Source organism: Trypanosoma conorhini (assembly GCF_003719485.1).
Source record: "Trypanosoma conorhini strain 025E chromosome Unknown Tco_14.4_contig_00115, whole genome shotgun sequence".
Lineage (NCBI taxonomy): Eukaryota > Euglenozoa > Kinetoplastea > Trypanosomatida > Trypanosomatidae > Trypanosoma > Trypanosoma conorhini.
In genome coordinates, this window is record NW_021704203.1 from 21204 (window position 1) to 38339 (window position 17136).

The window sequence follows — 17136 nt, forward strand, 5'->3', positions numbered from 1 at the left end:
GGCGCAGGGGAGGAAGAAGAAAAGTGAGTAAAAGGGAAAAAAGGAAAGGGAGGGAAAACGAACGGCGGCCGGCGGCGGGGACGCAGGACTCGAGACTTCAAGGGGTGGGGTGCACTGGCGGAGAGGAAGGGCGACGCTGTGAGGGAGGATGCTGACGTCTCACTACGCCCAGGTGAGCGCCATGCACACCGTGGCGCACGAGGTGGTAAACCGTGTCGCGCTAAATCGAGAGGAGGACACGCAGTCCGCCTACCACCTGGCAAAGCGTGATTACCAGCTGACGCTGAATCGCATCTCCTCGCGTCTGCCACCGGCGCCGCCCCAGGTGCTGATGCAGGCGGTGGACGAAAACGACCTGAGCATGTATTGCAGCAGCAGCATCAACGCCGGGAGCCTGGCCGCCACGCAGCGGGACCGAGCGGGCCTGGGCGAAGAGCTTGACTGCAGAGAAATCGATGAGGCGCTGTATGCACGCGCGCTCAAGCGCCAGGAGGAGGACGCGAAGGGAGGCGGGCCCTCGTGGAAGCAGGAGGTCCTGCGACCGTTGGACGTCCTTCTGCGCCGTGAGTCCCTCGCCCGAGACGATATTGAGGAGATTGAGACCGAGTTCTACCGCCGCATCACTGACGAGCTCAGGGCCCACTCATCCATGTGGATGATCGACTTCTTCGACGCCGAGCGCCGTGCCCGGAAAGAGATGGAGAACGCCTGGATGAGTGAGTCGCTCCCATTTCTTGAGACCTGCTCGATGAAGCAGGTGGAGGCCATCGAGGAGTTGTGGCGCCGCGCCTTCGGCAGAGACTGGCGGCCAGCGGTGGCACGGCGTCCTCAGGAGGAGGTCGTGGCTGTCCCGTTGGACGTGCGACTGTACCAGCCGCTGCAGCACCGCTGCGACACGATACGGCGGGAGACGCAGGACGAAGAGGAGATCGCCCATCGGTACTTGAAGCTGGGCGAGGCGGCGCAGCGCGATCTCATTATGCGTGGCGTCATGCGGCGCAACAGCCAGACCGGGCTCCTGGACTCGGTCTCGCACCCCATCTCGGTGCGCTACTACGAAGAGGTGAGCCTCGCGTTCGGGGCCGAGTTCCGCTACCTCGAGTCCTGCGAGGAGACGCAGCGCATGGCGATCATCGACGCGTCACTCGCCGCGATGGATAAAATATGTACAGCAATGATGGTGCCGTAGCAGGCAGCTATCTTTTCCTCTTATGTGTGTGTGTGCGGGTGTGCCTGGGCCTGCTTACCAGGCAAAGGCGTGGGGGCGGAGCCGCGGTGCGAGGTCGGGGCTTGGACGGAGAGAATTAAGAAGGATTGAAATGTACAAGAACCGGATAAACCATTGCAACTCTTTCTTGTCCTTGGGAGGCGTGACATGCAAATCGCAGTGCGGCTTTGGAGCGCGTATTATATATATGTATGTATAATGTTCGCTTCTTTTATTTTCACTTTTTTTCTAGTCTTTTTCTCTCCCGTTCCCCCTCGCTCCAGCCCCATGCACGCACCCGCACACGCACATGCATATCTACCTACCTACCTATCTACATATATATATATATACATATGTCCAACTTTGCTGGTTGGTTGTTACTTTTTTCCTGTTTTGTCCTTTTTTTTGTTTGTTTGTTTTTGTTTTTGTTTTTGTTTTGGCGTGTGTGTGTTTTTCTCCACACAAACAATCCGAGGAACAACGACAACAACCACAGCTGCAGCAAAATATATAATATATATATGCGTTTTTTTTCTGCGGAATTTGCTTCTTCGCTGTGGCTGCGCCTGTGCACGGCCGGGCGTTTGCTCCCCGCACGCCGCCGGTTGGCCCGCATCTTTTTGTTCGCCTCGCTTCTCTATTGTTGCCGCCGCGCTGCAAGTTTGCGTGCCCCCGTGAGGCCGAGAAGTGGAAGGAGTAGAAGGAGCAAGAGCAGCGGCAAAACTGGAAAAAAAAAGGAAGAAAAAACAACAACAGCCATAACAAGAAGGAAAAGAAGGAAGTGAAAAGGAGGCGGAATGAATATCGGGCCCGGGAGCGGCAGGGCCGCGCGCTACCAGCCGACGCCGCAGGTGCAGAAGAAGGAGTTGGTGCACCGTAACCCCAACCACGTCGCGAAGGACGTGTACGACGCGCAGTGTGGCGAGAACCCCCTGCTGGACCGGCTGTACAGCGACGGCGTCGCCAGCGGGGGCCGGCTCGGCGTGCCGAACCGCCTGGCGCAGGACGTGCCGTGGACGCCGGCGTTGGTGCGCGGCCGGCCGTCGCTGGGGGAGGACTCCGCGACGCTGAAGAGCGCCCCGGGGACACCCCGCGCGGAGGCCCCGTCGTCGCAGCCGCCGTCCCCGCCCCACCGCACCCTGCAGCTGTACCAGCAGCCCAACTACCACGACCGGGAACTCCGGCGGATCCTCACCTCCAGCTGCGCGGAGAACAAGGCGGCGACCTTCTCGCTGAGGCAGGCGCCGTCCACCTCCATCCGACCGAAGCCCCCCGCCACCGCCACGCACGGGCAGGCTGAGAAGGAGAAGACGGACGGGGGGGAGGGCAAGTTGGCACGGACGCGGGCGGGCGGTATCCCGCGTTTCACAAAGGCGCGGTCAAACGCACCGAACGAGTTTACGTATCTTGTCATGCGACCGAGAGGCATCCGCGATCCGTACAACCCGTACGAGCTGCAGGTGGTGTCGCACAAGGATATTGATCCCACGCACTACTACACCCTTTCGGCGGCGGGTGTGACGAAGTTTAACGGGCATGAAGCTGAATTCATCGAGCTGCACACCTGGGAGCGTGACTGTCGCATTTTTAATCAGTTGAGCCAGTTGGAGGTTTTTCGTGACTACAAGAAGTGGAAAAGCTTTCTCCTCTGGCGCGGACTTGTCCGTAACCACGCCATCTCGAACTGCAAAACATTCCTTACAAAGAATCTGTTTCACGTGCATCCGCACCTCTCCGCCGCGCTGCGGACGGTGTGGCGCATGTGCCTGGACTGTCTTACCAACAACAGAATGCACCTCGCAGCGACGGAGACGCGTACGTTGGAGGCCTTTTGCGCGGCGGCGGCGACACACTTGAATTTTCAGCGCAATCGCCTGGAAAAGATGCTTAAGGGGATTCGCGACACGGTGGAGCGTGCGTGCAAGGCGGCAATGTTGGCCGCACAGATGGAGCGCGAGAGTGTGGGCGCCCTCCACGCCGAGGACGAGAAGAAAAAGAAGAAGCTCATTGATGTTCGCGAATTGGGCACACAGCAGAAGCCGACGTACATTGAGATGTCGCAAAAGAAGGCCGTCTGCCAGCGCCTCACGGCATTCATTCGTCTATGCGACTACATTATCATTCACTGCCTGACAAATTTGGCCGCAAGGGCCGTGGAGGACGTGTACCACGACTTTTGTTACCCCAAACCCGTAGCTGCGGTGGAAACTCCGAAGCGGCGTCCCTCGCAGCCTGCGGCGAAGTCACGGCGACAGGAAGCCCATGCCAAGGCGGAGGCGCAGAAGGCACCAGCGCAATTTGACGGGCCCGTGCTGAGTCTCAGTATCCTGTACAATGATAACGATGAAACCATAGGCATCACCCCCACCCTTCCGCACATTGTGGAGTGTGTGGAAGATATTGTAAAGGACTACATCAAAACCCTGAGCGCGGTCCCACGCCTAGTGCTAATGGACACCTTCAAGGTGTTTACGGAGTACGCTGCAGATGACTCCCAGAAGGAACCTTCTGCTGGTCCCGCCGTTGGTGAGATGATCGTCTCGGAGGAGGCGTACAAGCAAAATATGGTGTCGATACGCGAGGACATTGAAAAGGCTTACGGTGTTGTGGAGGAGTACATGAACACCTTTCAGTGCTTCAGGGACATGTATGTGGAGAACTCTCGCCTTGACGCCGAAGAATTGCAGCAGCGCAGTACAGGCCTGGAATTCTTCCGTGAGCGCCTCACCCTCTACAAGGCCCAAAGTGAGGCTATTACGAGTAAGATCCCCAATTCCAAGGACGTGGCGCTCTTTACCGTCCACACAGAGAGCCTGCGCGACTTCTTCAGTCCAAGCCCGTTGGACTGCATTGAGACGTTGCATCAACTTCTCCCCGTCATTGCGCACCAGCAGAACGAGCTGCTGTTGGCCGATTTGCAGGGTTGCAATGCGTACCTCTCTGCTCACCCCAAGACTGTGGAGCACTATGTAGAGTACCTCGCCTATTACAAGGCATTAGAAGCGCGCTTTGACACCATTGCCGCTTCGTACGATTTTATTCGTGAGCTGTTTAACTTACTTCAGGAGGAAAAGGTTCAGATTGACGAAGACGTGGAGGAGACCTACCGGAGTGGGACGCGGCCCCAGTTTGAAAAGCTACGGACGTTGATGCAGATTGTTGAGGACGGCAAGGACGCACAGCAGCGTCTATTTATCCGCAACGTGGATGAGCAGATGGAGGAGCTGCGCCACCGCATCGAGGACGTGTACGACCGCGCCGGGCAGCCCATCATCGCCGACGATAAGGCGGACGTGGCCACTGTGATTGACTTCATCACGAAGCTGCAGTCGGAGGCGGAGGGCATTGCCGCACGGGAGAAGGAGCTCCGGCAGTTTCAGATTGCCATTGGGGGCGAGGAGACGACGGTGGAGTCCATGACGGAGATGCTCAACGACGTGAACATCAAGGCGCGGCTGTGGGTGGGGCTGCGGGACTGGGACGTGTTCACGGAGGAGCAGGCGCTCATCCCCTTCGAGCAACTCGACGTGCCGGCGGTGCAGGAGACGGTGCAGAAGTACGTGACGACCGTCAAGCAGGTGTCCTCCAAGTTGCCGGGCAATGCGGCGGTGTCGCGGCTGAAGTCAAAGGTGGAGGAGTGGCGCGTCATCATGCCCATCCTGCTGGCTCTCACCAACCCCAAGCTGAAGCTGGAGCACACGGCCAAGGTGTCCCAGGTGGTGGGGTTGCTGCAGGATGAGAACGGCACTTCCAGAACAATGGCGGACTGGAACAACCAGTTCACGCTCGGCATGCTCCTCGCGAACAACGTCGTGAGGTTCAAGGACGATATTGTCGCCATCAGCGCGGCGGCGACGGAGGAGGACAAGCTGCAGCAGCAGATTGACAAGGTCAACGCCCTCTGGAATGGCGGCGGTCCAAAGCCGCCGATGGAGTTCCAGTTCCACAACCACAAGGACGTCAAGGACCTCTACACGCTCGTCGGCGCCTCCGTCGAGGATGTCACCGCGTTGCTTGAGGACTCCGCCATCGCCATGTCGACGATAGGCTCAAGCCGCTGCTGCCAAGGCGTTTTGCGTGCCCAGGTGGATCGCTGGGAACACCGGCTTCGGTACATGCAGGAGACGCTTGACCGCTGGGTCGAGCTGCAACGCAACTGGATTTACCTCGAAAACATCTTCTCCTCCGCGGAGATTCGCAGTCAATGGAAGGACGATGCCAAACGCTTTGAAAAGGTGGACCGCTTCTTCCGGGACTTGATGCGGAAGGCGCACGACATGCCCACCGCCTACCGTGGGCTGCTCATCAATGCGCCGGTGGAGACGGGCGACGCCACCACCACCAAGACGCTCAAGCTGGACCTTGAAAACAACATCAAGGAGCTGGAAAAAGTTCTGGCGAGCTTGGAGCGCAAGCTGGAGGAGAAGCGCTGCGCCTTCCCGCGCTTCTACTTCCTCAGCAACGATGACCTGCTTGACATTTTTGCCAAGGTCAAAACCCCGGAGTTGATTATGCCACACATGTTGAAGATGTTCGACGGCATCAAAACCCTGTCCTTCCTGGAGTCCAACGACATCACACACCTCGTATCAATGGAGGGGGAACGGGTGGAGCTGGTCAACAAGGGCATCAAGGCACGCGGCCCGGTGGAGGTCTGGATTGACATGCTGGAACGTGAAATGTTCTCCACACTCCGTAAGCATGCGAATACGTGCCTGAGTGACTATGAGGCGACCGGTGACCGCACCACCTGGATGTTTCGTCACCCCGTGCAGCTGGTTCTCATCATGGAGCAACTGCTCTGGACGCGTGGGGTGGAGGAGGCGCTTGGGCAGCCAGACTCGGATAGTCTTATGTCGACCTTTCGCGAGGAATGCTACAAAACACTGGAGGAGCTCGCAGGTTTGACAGCAAAGCAGCTGTCGAAGGTGCAGCGCATTCTTCTCTCCACGCTCATCACCATCGACGTGCACGGCCGTGACTTGGTGGATGAAATGTGTGACAATGGCGTGTTGGAGCCAAAGGAGTTTGGCTGGACAAAACAGCTGCGCGTGTATTGGGAGCAAGACGAGGATGGGCACGGGAATATTTTTATTCGGCAGAACAACTCACGTTTTGTGTACGGCTACGAGTACTTGGGGGCGCAGGGGCGCCTTGTCATCACCCCGCTCACGGATCGTATTTACATGACGGTGACTGGGGCACTGAAGCTGAACCTCGGCGCCGCGCCTGCGGGCCCTGCAGGAACCGGAAAGACCGAGACCGTGAAGGACTTGGCGAAGAACTTGGCCCGCCAGTGCATCGTGTACAACTGCTCCGATGGTGTGACGTACAAAATGATGGAGAAGTTTTTCTCCGGCCTCATTCAAACAGGGGCGTGGACCTGCCTGGACGAGTTTAACCGTATCAACATTGAGGTGCTTTCCGTGATTGCCTCACAGTTGCTGGAGATTAAAATTGCCCTGCAAAACGGGCTTGAGACCTTTACGTTCCAAGGCAGCCCCAACGTGCGAGTGCGGCGCACCTACGGTGCCTTTGTCACAATGAATCCTGGGTATGCGGGGCGTACCGAGCTGCCAGATAACCTGAAGATTCTCTTCCGACCCGTGGCCGTCATGACACCTGACTTCCGCATGATTGCCGAAGTGATTCTCTACTCAGAGGGCTTCACGAACGCCAAGGACCTCTCACTTAAGATCACTCAGCTGTACAAACTCAGCTCCGAGCAGCTTTCGCCGCAGGACCACTACGACTTTGGGATGCGTGCACTCAAGTCCATTCTTGTCATGGCGGGTGACCTAAAAAGATCCCAGCCAGATGTGGAGGAAGACCTCACCCTCATTGTTGCATGTAATGACTCCAATGTGCCCAAGTTTGTCGCGGAGGACCTTCCGCTTTTCAGAGGTATTATGCAGGACCTTTTCACCGGTGCCACCTTTCCTGAGCGGCAGTACGTGGAGTTGCTACCCGCCATGCATAAGAGCATTGAGGCAAATAAGTTGAAGGCTCTCGACACGTGGGTGACGAAGGGTATCCAGTTTTATGAAACACTTATTGTGCGTCACGGCGTCATGCTGGTCGGCGTCACTGGAACGGGCAAGACGGAGATTCGAAACTGCATCGCCGATGCCCTTGGCACGATGTCTGGGGCAGGGTCAAACAATCCCATGGCTCGGCCCGTGCATCAGTTTGTGATGAATCCCAAGTCTGTCCTGCTGTCCGAGCTGTACGGTCAGTTAGACGTCAACACGAATGAGTGGCGCGACGGTGTTTTGGCGGTGATTGCGAAGAATTGCGTTAGTGACTCGGAGCTCAATAAAGATCATCGCTGGATTGTCTTTGATGGTCCGGTGGACACGCTGTGGATTGAGTCCTTAAACTCCGTCCTTGACGACTCCAAGTTGTTGTGCCTTGACAGCGGCGAGCGCATCAAGCTCCCCGAGACCATTCACATGCTCTTTGAGGTTGCAGACCTTGCCGTTGCCTCCCCCGCCACCGTCTCACGGTGCGGCATGGTGTACCTCGACGCCATGGACCTTCACTGGAGCGCCGTGGTGCATCACTGGACGGAGTCTAAGCTGGCCGACGCGGGCGGTGAGCCGCAGTGTCGTGAATTCATTCTTTCCCTGTTCAACGCGTACGTGCAGAAGGGGTTGGATTGGCTTGCGCAACAGAAGGTGCTCATCGGGGCTGGGGTGGTGAATGTGGTTCAGTCCTTGTGTGACCTTTTCACCGCCCTCATACACGCCAACGCGGTGACGCTGATGCCGGACCCGCAGGGGGAGACGACGTTGCCCTTCGACTCCAAAGTTTTCAAGGAACGTAACGAGGTGTGCGGGCTACTCTTCGTCTTCTCCTTTGTGTGGTCTATCGGTGGCAATGTGGATCCGGCGGCCATGGACCAGTTTGACACCCTGGCACGAAGCCTGCTAGAGACGGTGGCTCGCTTTCCAAACAGCGGCTCCGTGTATGACTACAAGATTGACTTTTCGACGCGGCTCTTCGTCCCGTGGGAGACGAACATGGAGGAGTTTCGCTACGACCTCACGGTGCCCTACTTTGACATCCTCGTACCGACCGTTGACACCGTGCGCTACAGCACCCTGGCGAGGACGTTGATTCACTCCGGCAAGCCGCTGCTCTTTAACGGCCAGACGGGTGTGGGGAAGAGCGTCATCATGATGGACTACCTGAGGCGTCACAAGGAGGAGCAGCAGCTGTCGGTCATCGTCTTTCAATTTTCCGCCCAAACCTCCTCCGAGCGGACGCAGGAGCTGATTGAGTCGAAGCTGAAGCACAAGCGCAAGAACATTCTTGGGGCCCCGCCCGGGCGAAAGGTAGTTCTCTTCATTGACGATCTCAACATGCCGGCGCTTGAGACGTTCGGTGCCTCGCCGCCGATTGAACTGCTTCGGCAAATGATGGGGAATGGCGGTTTTTACGACCGCAAGCTCGCCGGGTTCTGGAAACACGTGCAGGACGTGACGGTTGTGGCGGCGTGTGGGCCACCAGAAGGTGGGCGAAATCCCGTGACGGCGCGACTCACACGCCTCTTTCATTTACTGCTCATCCCGACGCTGAACGATGACTCGATGAAGCGCATTTTCCACTCCATCCTGCAAGGCTTCTTCCAGGCAAAGAACTTCAGTGGAGAGGTGCGGGACATGGCTAAGTCGCTTGTGAACGCCAGCGTCGACATATTTAATAAAGTCCGTGACGCGATGCGACCGAAGCCGACGACACCGCACTATACGTTTAACCTGCGCGACCTGGCGAAGGTGTTCCAGGGCATTACGCAGGTGACCCCACGTGTATGCAAAGTGAAGCGCTCCGTCACCCGTCTGTGGATTCATGAACTCTTGCGGTGCTTCTACGATCGTCTGGCGACGCAGGAGGACCGCTTGTTCTTTACCGAGGAGCTTATGATGGACTCTTTGACACGTTTTCTTGCCGGCCAGCACTCACACGCGGACTACTTTGAAGGGGATCCGCTTGTCTGGGCAGACTTCCTCCGCATAGGTGCCGTGGATAGGACGTATGAGGAGTTGACCGATTTCAAGAAACTTCCAGGGCTTTTTAGCGAGTACCAGGACGACTACAACGCGTACATGAGTGGGGGAACTGTTCGTGAGGAGGACGGCGGCGGCGGCGGCGGTGGGAACTCGTTCCTGAACCTTGTCTTTTTCAAAGATCACTGCGAGCACTTGGCGCGCATTATTCGTATTCTGCGCCAGCCACGCGGTAATGCCCTCTTGGTGGGGGTTGGCGGCTCAGGGAAGCGCTCGCTAACGCGCCTCGCCGCCTCCATCGCTGAGCGGAAGACGTTCGAGATCTCCGTGGGTAAAGGGTACTCCATGAACGAGTTCCACGAGTTCCTCCTGGAGCTCTACACCACCACCGGGGTTCACTGCAAGCCCTCTGTCTTCCTCATCTCGGACGATCAAATTGTGCACGAGGGGATGCTAGAGGACGTGAACAGCATGCTCAACTCTGGGGAGGTGCCATCGCTCTTCACGCCGGATGAGCGGGAGAAGCGTGTGAACGCCTGCCTCGAGGCCGCCCAGGAACGCGGAATTACCGACCGCGACGACGTGTACAACTTTTTTATTTCGCGTGTCCGTGATAACACGCACATTGTCCTCTGCATGAGTCCCGTCGGGGACACGTTTCGCACCCGCTGCCGCCAGTTTCCGTCCCTCACAAACTGCTGCGTCATCGACTGGTTCGACGAGTGGCCCAGGGAGGCCCTTCTCGGCGTGGCGCAGCGCCTCTTTGAGGACGCCGAGAGCGGTGTGTCGAACCAACTCCTGCCGGTGCTTGCACCGCTCTGCGTGGATATTCACACCACGGTGATTGCTGTGGCGCAGGAGTATTGGGAGGAGCTGCGGCGGCGCTACTACATCACCCCGACCACGTACCTGGAGTTTATTGAGTTGTACAAGGCGCTTTACAACGAGCAGCGCGCCCTACTTGAGGAGCAGCTCTCGCGTGTCGTGAACGGCCAACAAAAGATGCGGGAGACGGATGAGACCATTGCCAAAATGAAGGAGGAGATTGAGACCAAGCGCCCCCTCTTGGAAAAGGCGTCTAAAGAGACGGAGGAGGTCGTGGCCGACCTCACCGTGCGGCAGGCGAAGGCCAGCGAGGTGCAAGTGCAGGTGAAGGCACAACAAGAGAGCGCGGCAGAGCAGCAACTGCATGCCTCGCATATTGCCAACGAGGCGAATGCACGTCTGGCGGAGGCCAAGCCCATCATCGACAAGGCCAAGGCGGCGCTTGACACCATTCAGGCTAGCGACCTCAACGAGTTGCGTTCCTTTGCAAATCCTCCCTCCGCCGTTCTCAAGACAACGCAGGCTTGTATGGTGATGTTTGACCCGAAGGACTTTGGCGGCGCGTGGTCCGGCAACACAGACTGGAAAGGGGCGCGTGAGTTTTTGTCGTATCGTCCACTGCTGGACATGGTCCGCAGCTACCCCACCGACAATGTAAAGCCCGCTATTCTGAACAAAATCCAAAAGTACGTCAACGATGAGGAGTTTACGGTGGAGATTTGCTCACTGAAAGGGTCCCAGACATGCGGCAGTCTTTGTGCCTGGGTGCGTGCCGTGAATGAGTACTCCAAGGTGGTGAAGGAGGTGGCACCAATGCGTGAGGCGGCTGCGGAGGCGGAGCGCCATCTTGCCGAAACGAATGCGAAGTTACGTGAGGCTCAAGAGCAGCTGTCTGGTGTGGAGCTGGAGCTTGCCGAGTTGCAAAAGAACTACGAAACCAGTTCTAAACGGAAGCAGGACTTGGAGGAGGGCCTTAAGATCTGCATCCGACGCCTTGAAAACGCGGAGAGTTTGTCGAATTCACTTAAGAGTGAGGGGGTGCGTTGGGAGGCGAATATTACGCAACTGCGTGGGCGCATTGAGTTACTTCCGCTTCAGTGCTTCATGGCAAGCGCGTGTGCGGCGTACTTTGGTGCCTTCACCCCCCGTTTTCGCAAGCATCTCGTTCGGCTCTGGCTTGAGAAGTTGGGCGAGCATGGACAGGAGATGAGGGAGTTTAGCCTGTGCCAGACGCTGGGCGACCCCATGGACACCCTCACGTGGCAGATCAACGGCTTGCCCACGGATGAGAGCTCCACGGAGAACGCCATCGTGGCTTCCCTCTCCACGGCCCCGCGTCGCTGGCCGCTCTTTATTGATCCCCAGGAACAGGGCTTGAAGTGGCTGGTGCAGCAGTACGCGGGGGTTGGCAGCGGTGCGGGGGGAGCCAAGACCCTCACAAAGACTGCCGCCACCGCCGCCGTGAAGGTGATCAAGCTGACGGAGCCCAGCTGGATCCGCACGCTTGAGGTGCAGATACGCCTAGGCGGGGTGGTGATCTTAGACGATGTCGGGGAAACGCTGGACCCCGCCCTGGAGCCCCTCCTCTCGCGGCGCATCTTCGCCGCTGAAGGGGGCTCGCCTCAAATCAAACTTACCCCACAGTCTGGCGCCATCGACTACCACCCCAACTTTCGCTTCTTTATCTGCACAAAGCTGCCGAACCCGCATTACCTGCCAGACATCAGCACCAAACTGACGCTGTTGAACTTCACGGTCACGCTGGATGGCCTCGAGGAGCAGCTGCTGGGGGAGGTTGTCTCCATTGAGAAGCGAGAACTGGAGGAGGAGAAAAACCGCATCATTCAGTGCATCTCTCTGGGGCAAAAGAAGCTGAAGGTGATCGAGGAAACCATTCTCAGCAAGCTCAAGAACACCAAAGGGAACATCTTGGACGACAGCGAGCTCATCGCCGAGTTGAAGTCGGCGCAGTCGAATGCGCAGGTTCTTAGTGAAAACCAAAAAGACGCCAGTGATAAGATGAAGATTATCACGTCAACACGTGACCGCTACCGCGACGTGGCGGTGCGTGCCTCCGTTATCTTTTTTGTCCTCGCCGACATTGCCCGCATTGATCCCATGTACCAGTACTCACTGCAGTTCTTCATCAAGCTGGTTCAGCATGAGGTGCAGGTGACGGAGAAGCCGGAGGCATACTCAGAGAATAATCAGGTGATGCTGCAGGAACATCTTGAGAACATCATTTATAGGCTGACCTTAACCACGTATAAGCAGCTTTGTCGTGGTCTATTCAACAAGGACAAGCCCATCCTTTCGCTGCTGATTTGCACCGCCATCGAGCGTCAAGAGCGCAGTATACTGGAGGATGAGTGGCAGTACTTTATCCGGGCGTCTGCTCTGGTGCCAAGCGAGTTGCCACCGCTACCAGAAGGTTTATCGTTTTTGTCGCGGCAACAGTGGGAACTTACCGTGGCGCTCTTTCGCAATGTGCATTGCTTCTGTGACTTGGAGAAACACTTGTTGGAGGATATGGAGTCGTGGAAGGAGTTCATTCACTCGGATGCCCCGCAGGATGTCGAACTGCCCGGGAACTGGAACGAGAAGCTGAACGCATTTCAGCGCATTTTATTGATTCGATGCTTCCGTGAGGAGAAGTTGTACTTTGCGCTAACCGACTACGTAAGTTACACGATGGGGCAACACTTCGTGGACCCGCCACCGTTCAGTCTGGAGGTTGCGCTCTCCGACAGTTCCCCAACCGTGCCCATTGTGTTCATTCTCTCGCAGGGGGCGGATCCAATGGGGGCACTGCAAGCCTTTGCGCAGAGTCAGGAACGCTCGCTGCAGTACGTCTCGCTTGGTCAGGGACAAGGCGACAATGCCAAACGTCTCATCGCGACGTGCAGGAAAAACGGTTCGTGGGCCCTGCTGCAGAACTGTCACTTATCGAAGACCTTCATGCCCGAGTTGGAGCTGCAGGTGGCCGCGTTGCAGCAGCCCGGCGCCAGCATCCACGCAGACTTCCGTCTCTGGTTGACGTCGATGCCCACCGACTTTTTCCCCATCTTTGTCTTGCAAAACAGCATCAAACTGACGAACGAGCCTCCAACTGGTCTCAAGGCGAACATGGCCCGCTGCTTCGGTGAAATCACAGAGGAGGAGTTTGAGGTCTTTGGTGCCGACCAGCGGATGGGCAACTACTCCAAAGCCGAGGCCTTTAAGAAGCTGCTCTACGGCTTGTGCTTCTTCCACTCCGTGGTGCTTGAGCGAAAGAAATTTGGCCCCCTAGGCTGGAATGTGCGCTACGAGTGGAATGACACCGACTTTCACGTGTCAAAGCAGTGGCTGCGTCTCTTTTTTGAGGAGCAGGAGGTAATCCCGTGGGAGTCTCTTGAGTACATCATTGGTCAAATCAACTACGGTGGCCGCGTGACGGATCCTCAGGACCGTGGGACGCTTCAGACAATCCTGCGTGCCTACCTTTGCCCCGCTATCATGAACAAAGACTTTAAGTTTAGCTCCAGCGGCAAGTACTACGCCCCACCGCCTGGAAGCCTCGCGAGCTTCATGGAGCACATTCAACAAATGTCACTGGTGGATGAGCCTGAGGTGTTCGGGATGCACACCAACGCAAATCTTCGTTATCAACTGCAGGTCTCACAGTATCTCATGAGCACCGTCGTCTCCATCCAACCACGTCTCGGTAGTGGCGGTGGGGCCGAAGGTGGGGCTGTGACGCCTGAGGAAGAGGTAAAACGAAAGTGTGAAGAGTTCGAGTCCACACTGCCGGAGGTGATTTCGCGTGAGGAGGCCGGGCCAAAAAGTTTCACCACGTTGGAGAGTGGTCTGCCCAACTCCATGTCCACGGTTTTGGCCCACGAGATGGTGAAGTACAACAAGTTAATTGTGGCGATGCGTAAATCGATTCATGATCTACAAAAAGCCTTGCAAGGGCTGACGGTGCTTTCAGCAGACCTTGATGCGATGTATGCATCTTTCTTGACCGACCAGGTCCCTCGTCTCTGGAGCGCGGTGGGGTACACTTCTCTGAAGCCGTTAGGCTCGTGGTACCGTGAATTCCTGCAGCGGGTGCAGTTTATTCGCACATGGGTGCAGAAGGGGGAGCCGGCCTGTTTCTGGATTGGCGGTTTCTTCAATCCGAGCGCCTTCATGACCGGCGTGTTTCAGGCCTTCTCGCGTGCGGAGAGGGTCTCCGTCGACAAATTGGGCTTCCGCTTTCAAATGATAGAAGAGGAGGCGGATAATATTCGAGCGGGGCCAGAGCGCGGGTGCTACGTGTACGGCATCTTCACCGACGCCTGGCGCTGGGACCAAACGCGCGGCGTCATGGCGGACTCGCTGCCGGGGGAGCCGTACGCGTCGCTGCCGGTGGTGCACTTCCTGCCGGAGCCGCAGCACAAGATGGGCGCCGAGTGGCACCGCGTGCCGTTGTACCGAACGGTGGTGCGGGCAGGCGTCATCTCCTCCCTGGGTGCCAGCTCCAACTACGTGCTCTCCCTCGAGGTGCCGACAGACAAGGGGTCGGACTACTGGCAGCTGATGGGCGCCGCCTGCGTCTGCGCCCTCGCCATATAGGGGCCCCAGCGCTTCCGCGGAGGCGGCGCGCAATGAAAGAAAATAGATACACATCGCCGATGCCAATGAAAGAGGGGGTAAAAAGAAAACGGGAAGAATTAAAAAAGAAAAGAGGCGGGGGGAATAGAAGGAAGAAAACGACAACAACAACAGAGACAGTGAAGCTGACAACAGACCACCGCGGTGGCAGGCACACCACGGTGACGGGAGCTACACATGTGTATATGGATGTATGTACTCAGGGACTGCAACAGTAAAGGGAGGAAACCATGACGATGGAAAATATTATGTAAAGTGACGCAACTATTGCACCTGTTTATTTGATTGAGCCTCTTCGACTTCTTTTTCTTCTCTTCTGTTGTTTTTTTTTTCCTTTAGTTCTCGTGTGTTTATTGTAATTGTACCGTTTGTACTTGCCCTGCCCCATCACTTTCTCACCCTCCTGATATATATATATATATATATGTATATGTATATGAATGTATGGATGGATACTCGCGGTGGGTGCATGCCCGAAGCCAAACGCAAAAAAAAGAAAAAAAACGGACTGGTGGCCCACAGCAGTAACGCCTGCCACTACAGGCAACGGCGGGTGGGGAAGGGGGGGAGGGGTAAGTCAGTTCGATGAGAAGAGGGCGGTGCTGCAAAGTGGGGTCAATGCTTCTCGCTTCTCTTCTCTCCTCCGGATTTCAACGGAATAGGCAGCAAGGAGCAAAGGGCGAAGAATGGTGAACGCGAACTACATCCGCGCGGGTCGCTTGGTGCGCATCATCCGCGGCCCTCGTCAGGACCGCGTCGGGGTTGTTGTTGACATCATCGACGGCAACCGCGTGCTCGTGGAGAACCCTACCGACGAAAAGATGTGGCGCCATGTTCAGAACCTGAAGAACGTTGAGCCGCTGAAGTTCAGGGTGCCGGTGAACCGCAACTGCAGCACAAAGGCACTGAAGGAGGCACTCGCGGAGAAGAAGACTCTCGAGAAGTACGCTGCCACGAAGGCCGCTGTACGCATTGCGGCAAAGAAGGCGCTTGCGACGTCGACCGACTTTGAGCGCTACCAGCTGCGCGTCGCCAAGCGCTCTCGTGCCTTCTGGACGCGCAAGATCTTTGACGAGAACGACAAGAAGAAGCCCGTCTCTTGGCACAAGGTCGCACTCAAAAAACTGCAGAAGAACGCCAAGAAGGTTGACAGCAAGCCAGCGGCGAAGAAGCGCATTGAGAAGGCCCGCGCTGCTCGCAAGGCCAAGGCAGCTGCCGGTAAGCAGTAGCCGTCGAGCACCGCTCTTTGCAACGCCACTTAAAATACTTTGTTCTTTTTGCTTTATTTATTGCCCTTTTAGATACAAGGGAGATATACTCTCTGCAATTGGATGGTTAGGTTTCATCCCCACTTATTACCTGCAACTTGCCCTTTTTTCGGTGTCTGTGGGCGTGTTCTGTGCGGCGTGCACCTCGTTTCCTTCTCTGCACAACATTTTTTTCTTTTACTACGATGCTGCAGGAAATAGAGCACTCCACAGCTGAAGATATGGTGCTGCGATGGGTGGGTTCGCCTCAGGGGATTCCGCGCGAGGCACGTTGCCGTGTGTTGCACAGTACGTGTGACTCGCTTATGCTTTCCAGGGCACTGGGGCGCTCATGACAAAAACGAAGGCACCGCAGGGGCCGTGCAGGTGCCACAGGACACTGATGTGCTGCGGCAAACTGCGCTCGCGATAGTTCGAGGCTGTTCCGCATCGCGCATACAGGAGCGACTGACGCCCCACTGCACGCTAATCCTACGCCTTGGCAGTGCTCACAACATTCGGCGAGCGAGTTCTACGCAATACGTCGCTGCTAAACATTCAAACCAGAATGCAACACTAAGGAAGCAGTGGACTTGGGCGGGAAAGCCACAGCATTCAATCGTTTCTCTTATCCCCTGCGGTGTCGGGGTGCGCTCTGCCTTCGCTGCCAACCGCAAAGAGGTATACCTAGCCCTTCACTACAAAGAGGCGATTTGCGTCTACGAACAGGGTAGGCATGTGGACCGAACGCTGCTGCTTGGCTGCCTGTCCTTCGCTGAAGAGTTAGGCTTCATGCTTTACTTCGGCGAGGCCCGCAGCTAGTAAGAATTCCACCGACTCATTTTCCACAAAAAAACTGCCGAATCAATGGCAATGACGCGCAAAAGAAAGCAACAGCCAGTATTGCCAGAACGAGCTCCTCCGCGGATGGGCGCAGCTCCACACTGTTTGTGTAGTCCCTCCTTTTCCTCCCTCCTCCCCCTTCTCGGGGGAGGGGCAGCTGGCGCGGGGAGTGGTTGAGCGCTGCGGACGTTTGCCGAGGGGAGCCCCAATGAGAAACGTTTTCCCTTCAATTTGTTGCCGTAAGTTTTTGCGCACAAAGCAAGTTTTCAAAAGCAAGTCTGCAGGCAGGTTGAGATGTCCGCGGATAAGCCATGCGTGAGGGTGGCTGTGACGGGGGCGGCCGGCCAGGCTGGGTACGCGCTGCTTC

General features: G+C 56.9%; 3 protein-coding genes across 3 annotated transcripts, besides 6 other annotated features; all 3 read left to right on the top strand.

The window, feature by feature from the left end:
- Positions 1–148: 148 nt before the first annotated feature.
- Tco025E_02787 (uncharacterized protein) lies at positions 149–1189 on the top strand (the record flags this gene model as incomplete). Its single annotated transcript, XM_029369710.1, has 1 exon — positions 149–1189. One exon carries the CDS (start codon positions 149–151, stop codon positions 1187–1189), a length of 1041 nt encoding a protein of 346 aa, XP_029230168.1.
- A 333-nt stretch (positions 1190–1522) lies between these two features.
- Positions 1523–1548: a microsatellite.
- Positions 1539–1565: a microsatellite.
- A 19-nt stretch (positions 1566–1584) lies between these two features.
- Positions 1585–1648: a microsatellite.
- Positions 1649–1663: a microsatellite.
- Positions 1664–2007: 344 nt separating this feature from the next.
- Tco025E_02788 (Dynein heavy chain family protein) lies at positions 2008–14640 on the top strand (the record flags this gene model as incomplete). The annotated part of the gene is made up of 1 exon (XM_029369711.1): positions 2008–14640. The coding sequence occupies one exon, from the start codon at positions 2008–2010 to the stop codon at positions 14638–14640; it is 12633 nt and encodes a 4210-aa protein (XP_029230169.1).
- Positions 14641–14971: 331 nt separating this feature from the next.
- Positions 14972–15015: a microsatellite.
- A 70-nt stretch (positions 15016–15085) lies between these two features.
- Positions 15086–15125: a microsatellite.
- A 240-nt stretch (positions 15126–15365) lies between these two features.
- On the top strand, positions 15366–15908 carry Tco025E_02789 (40S ribosomal protein L14; the record flags this gene model as incomplete). Its single annotated transcript, XM_029369712.1, has 1 exon — positions 15366–15908. The coding sequence occupies one exon, from the start codon at positions 15366–15368 to the stop codon at positions 15906–15908; it is 543 nt and encodes a 180-aa protein (XP_029230170.1).
- Positions 15909–17136: the final 1228 nt, after the last annotated feature.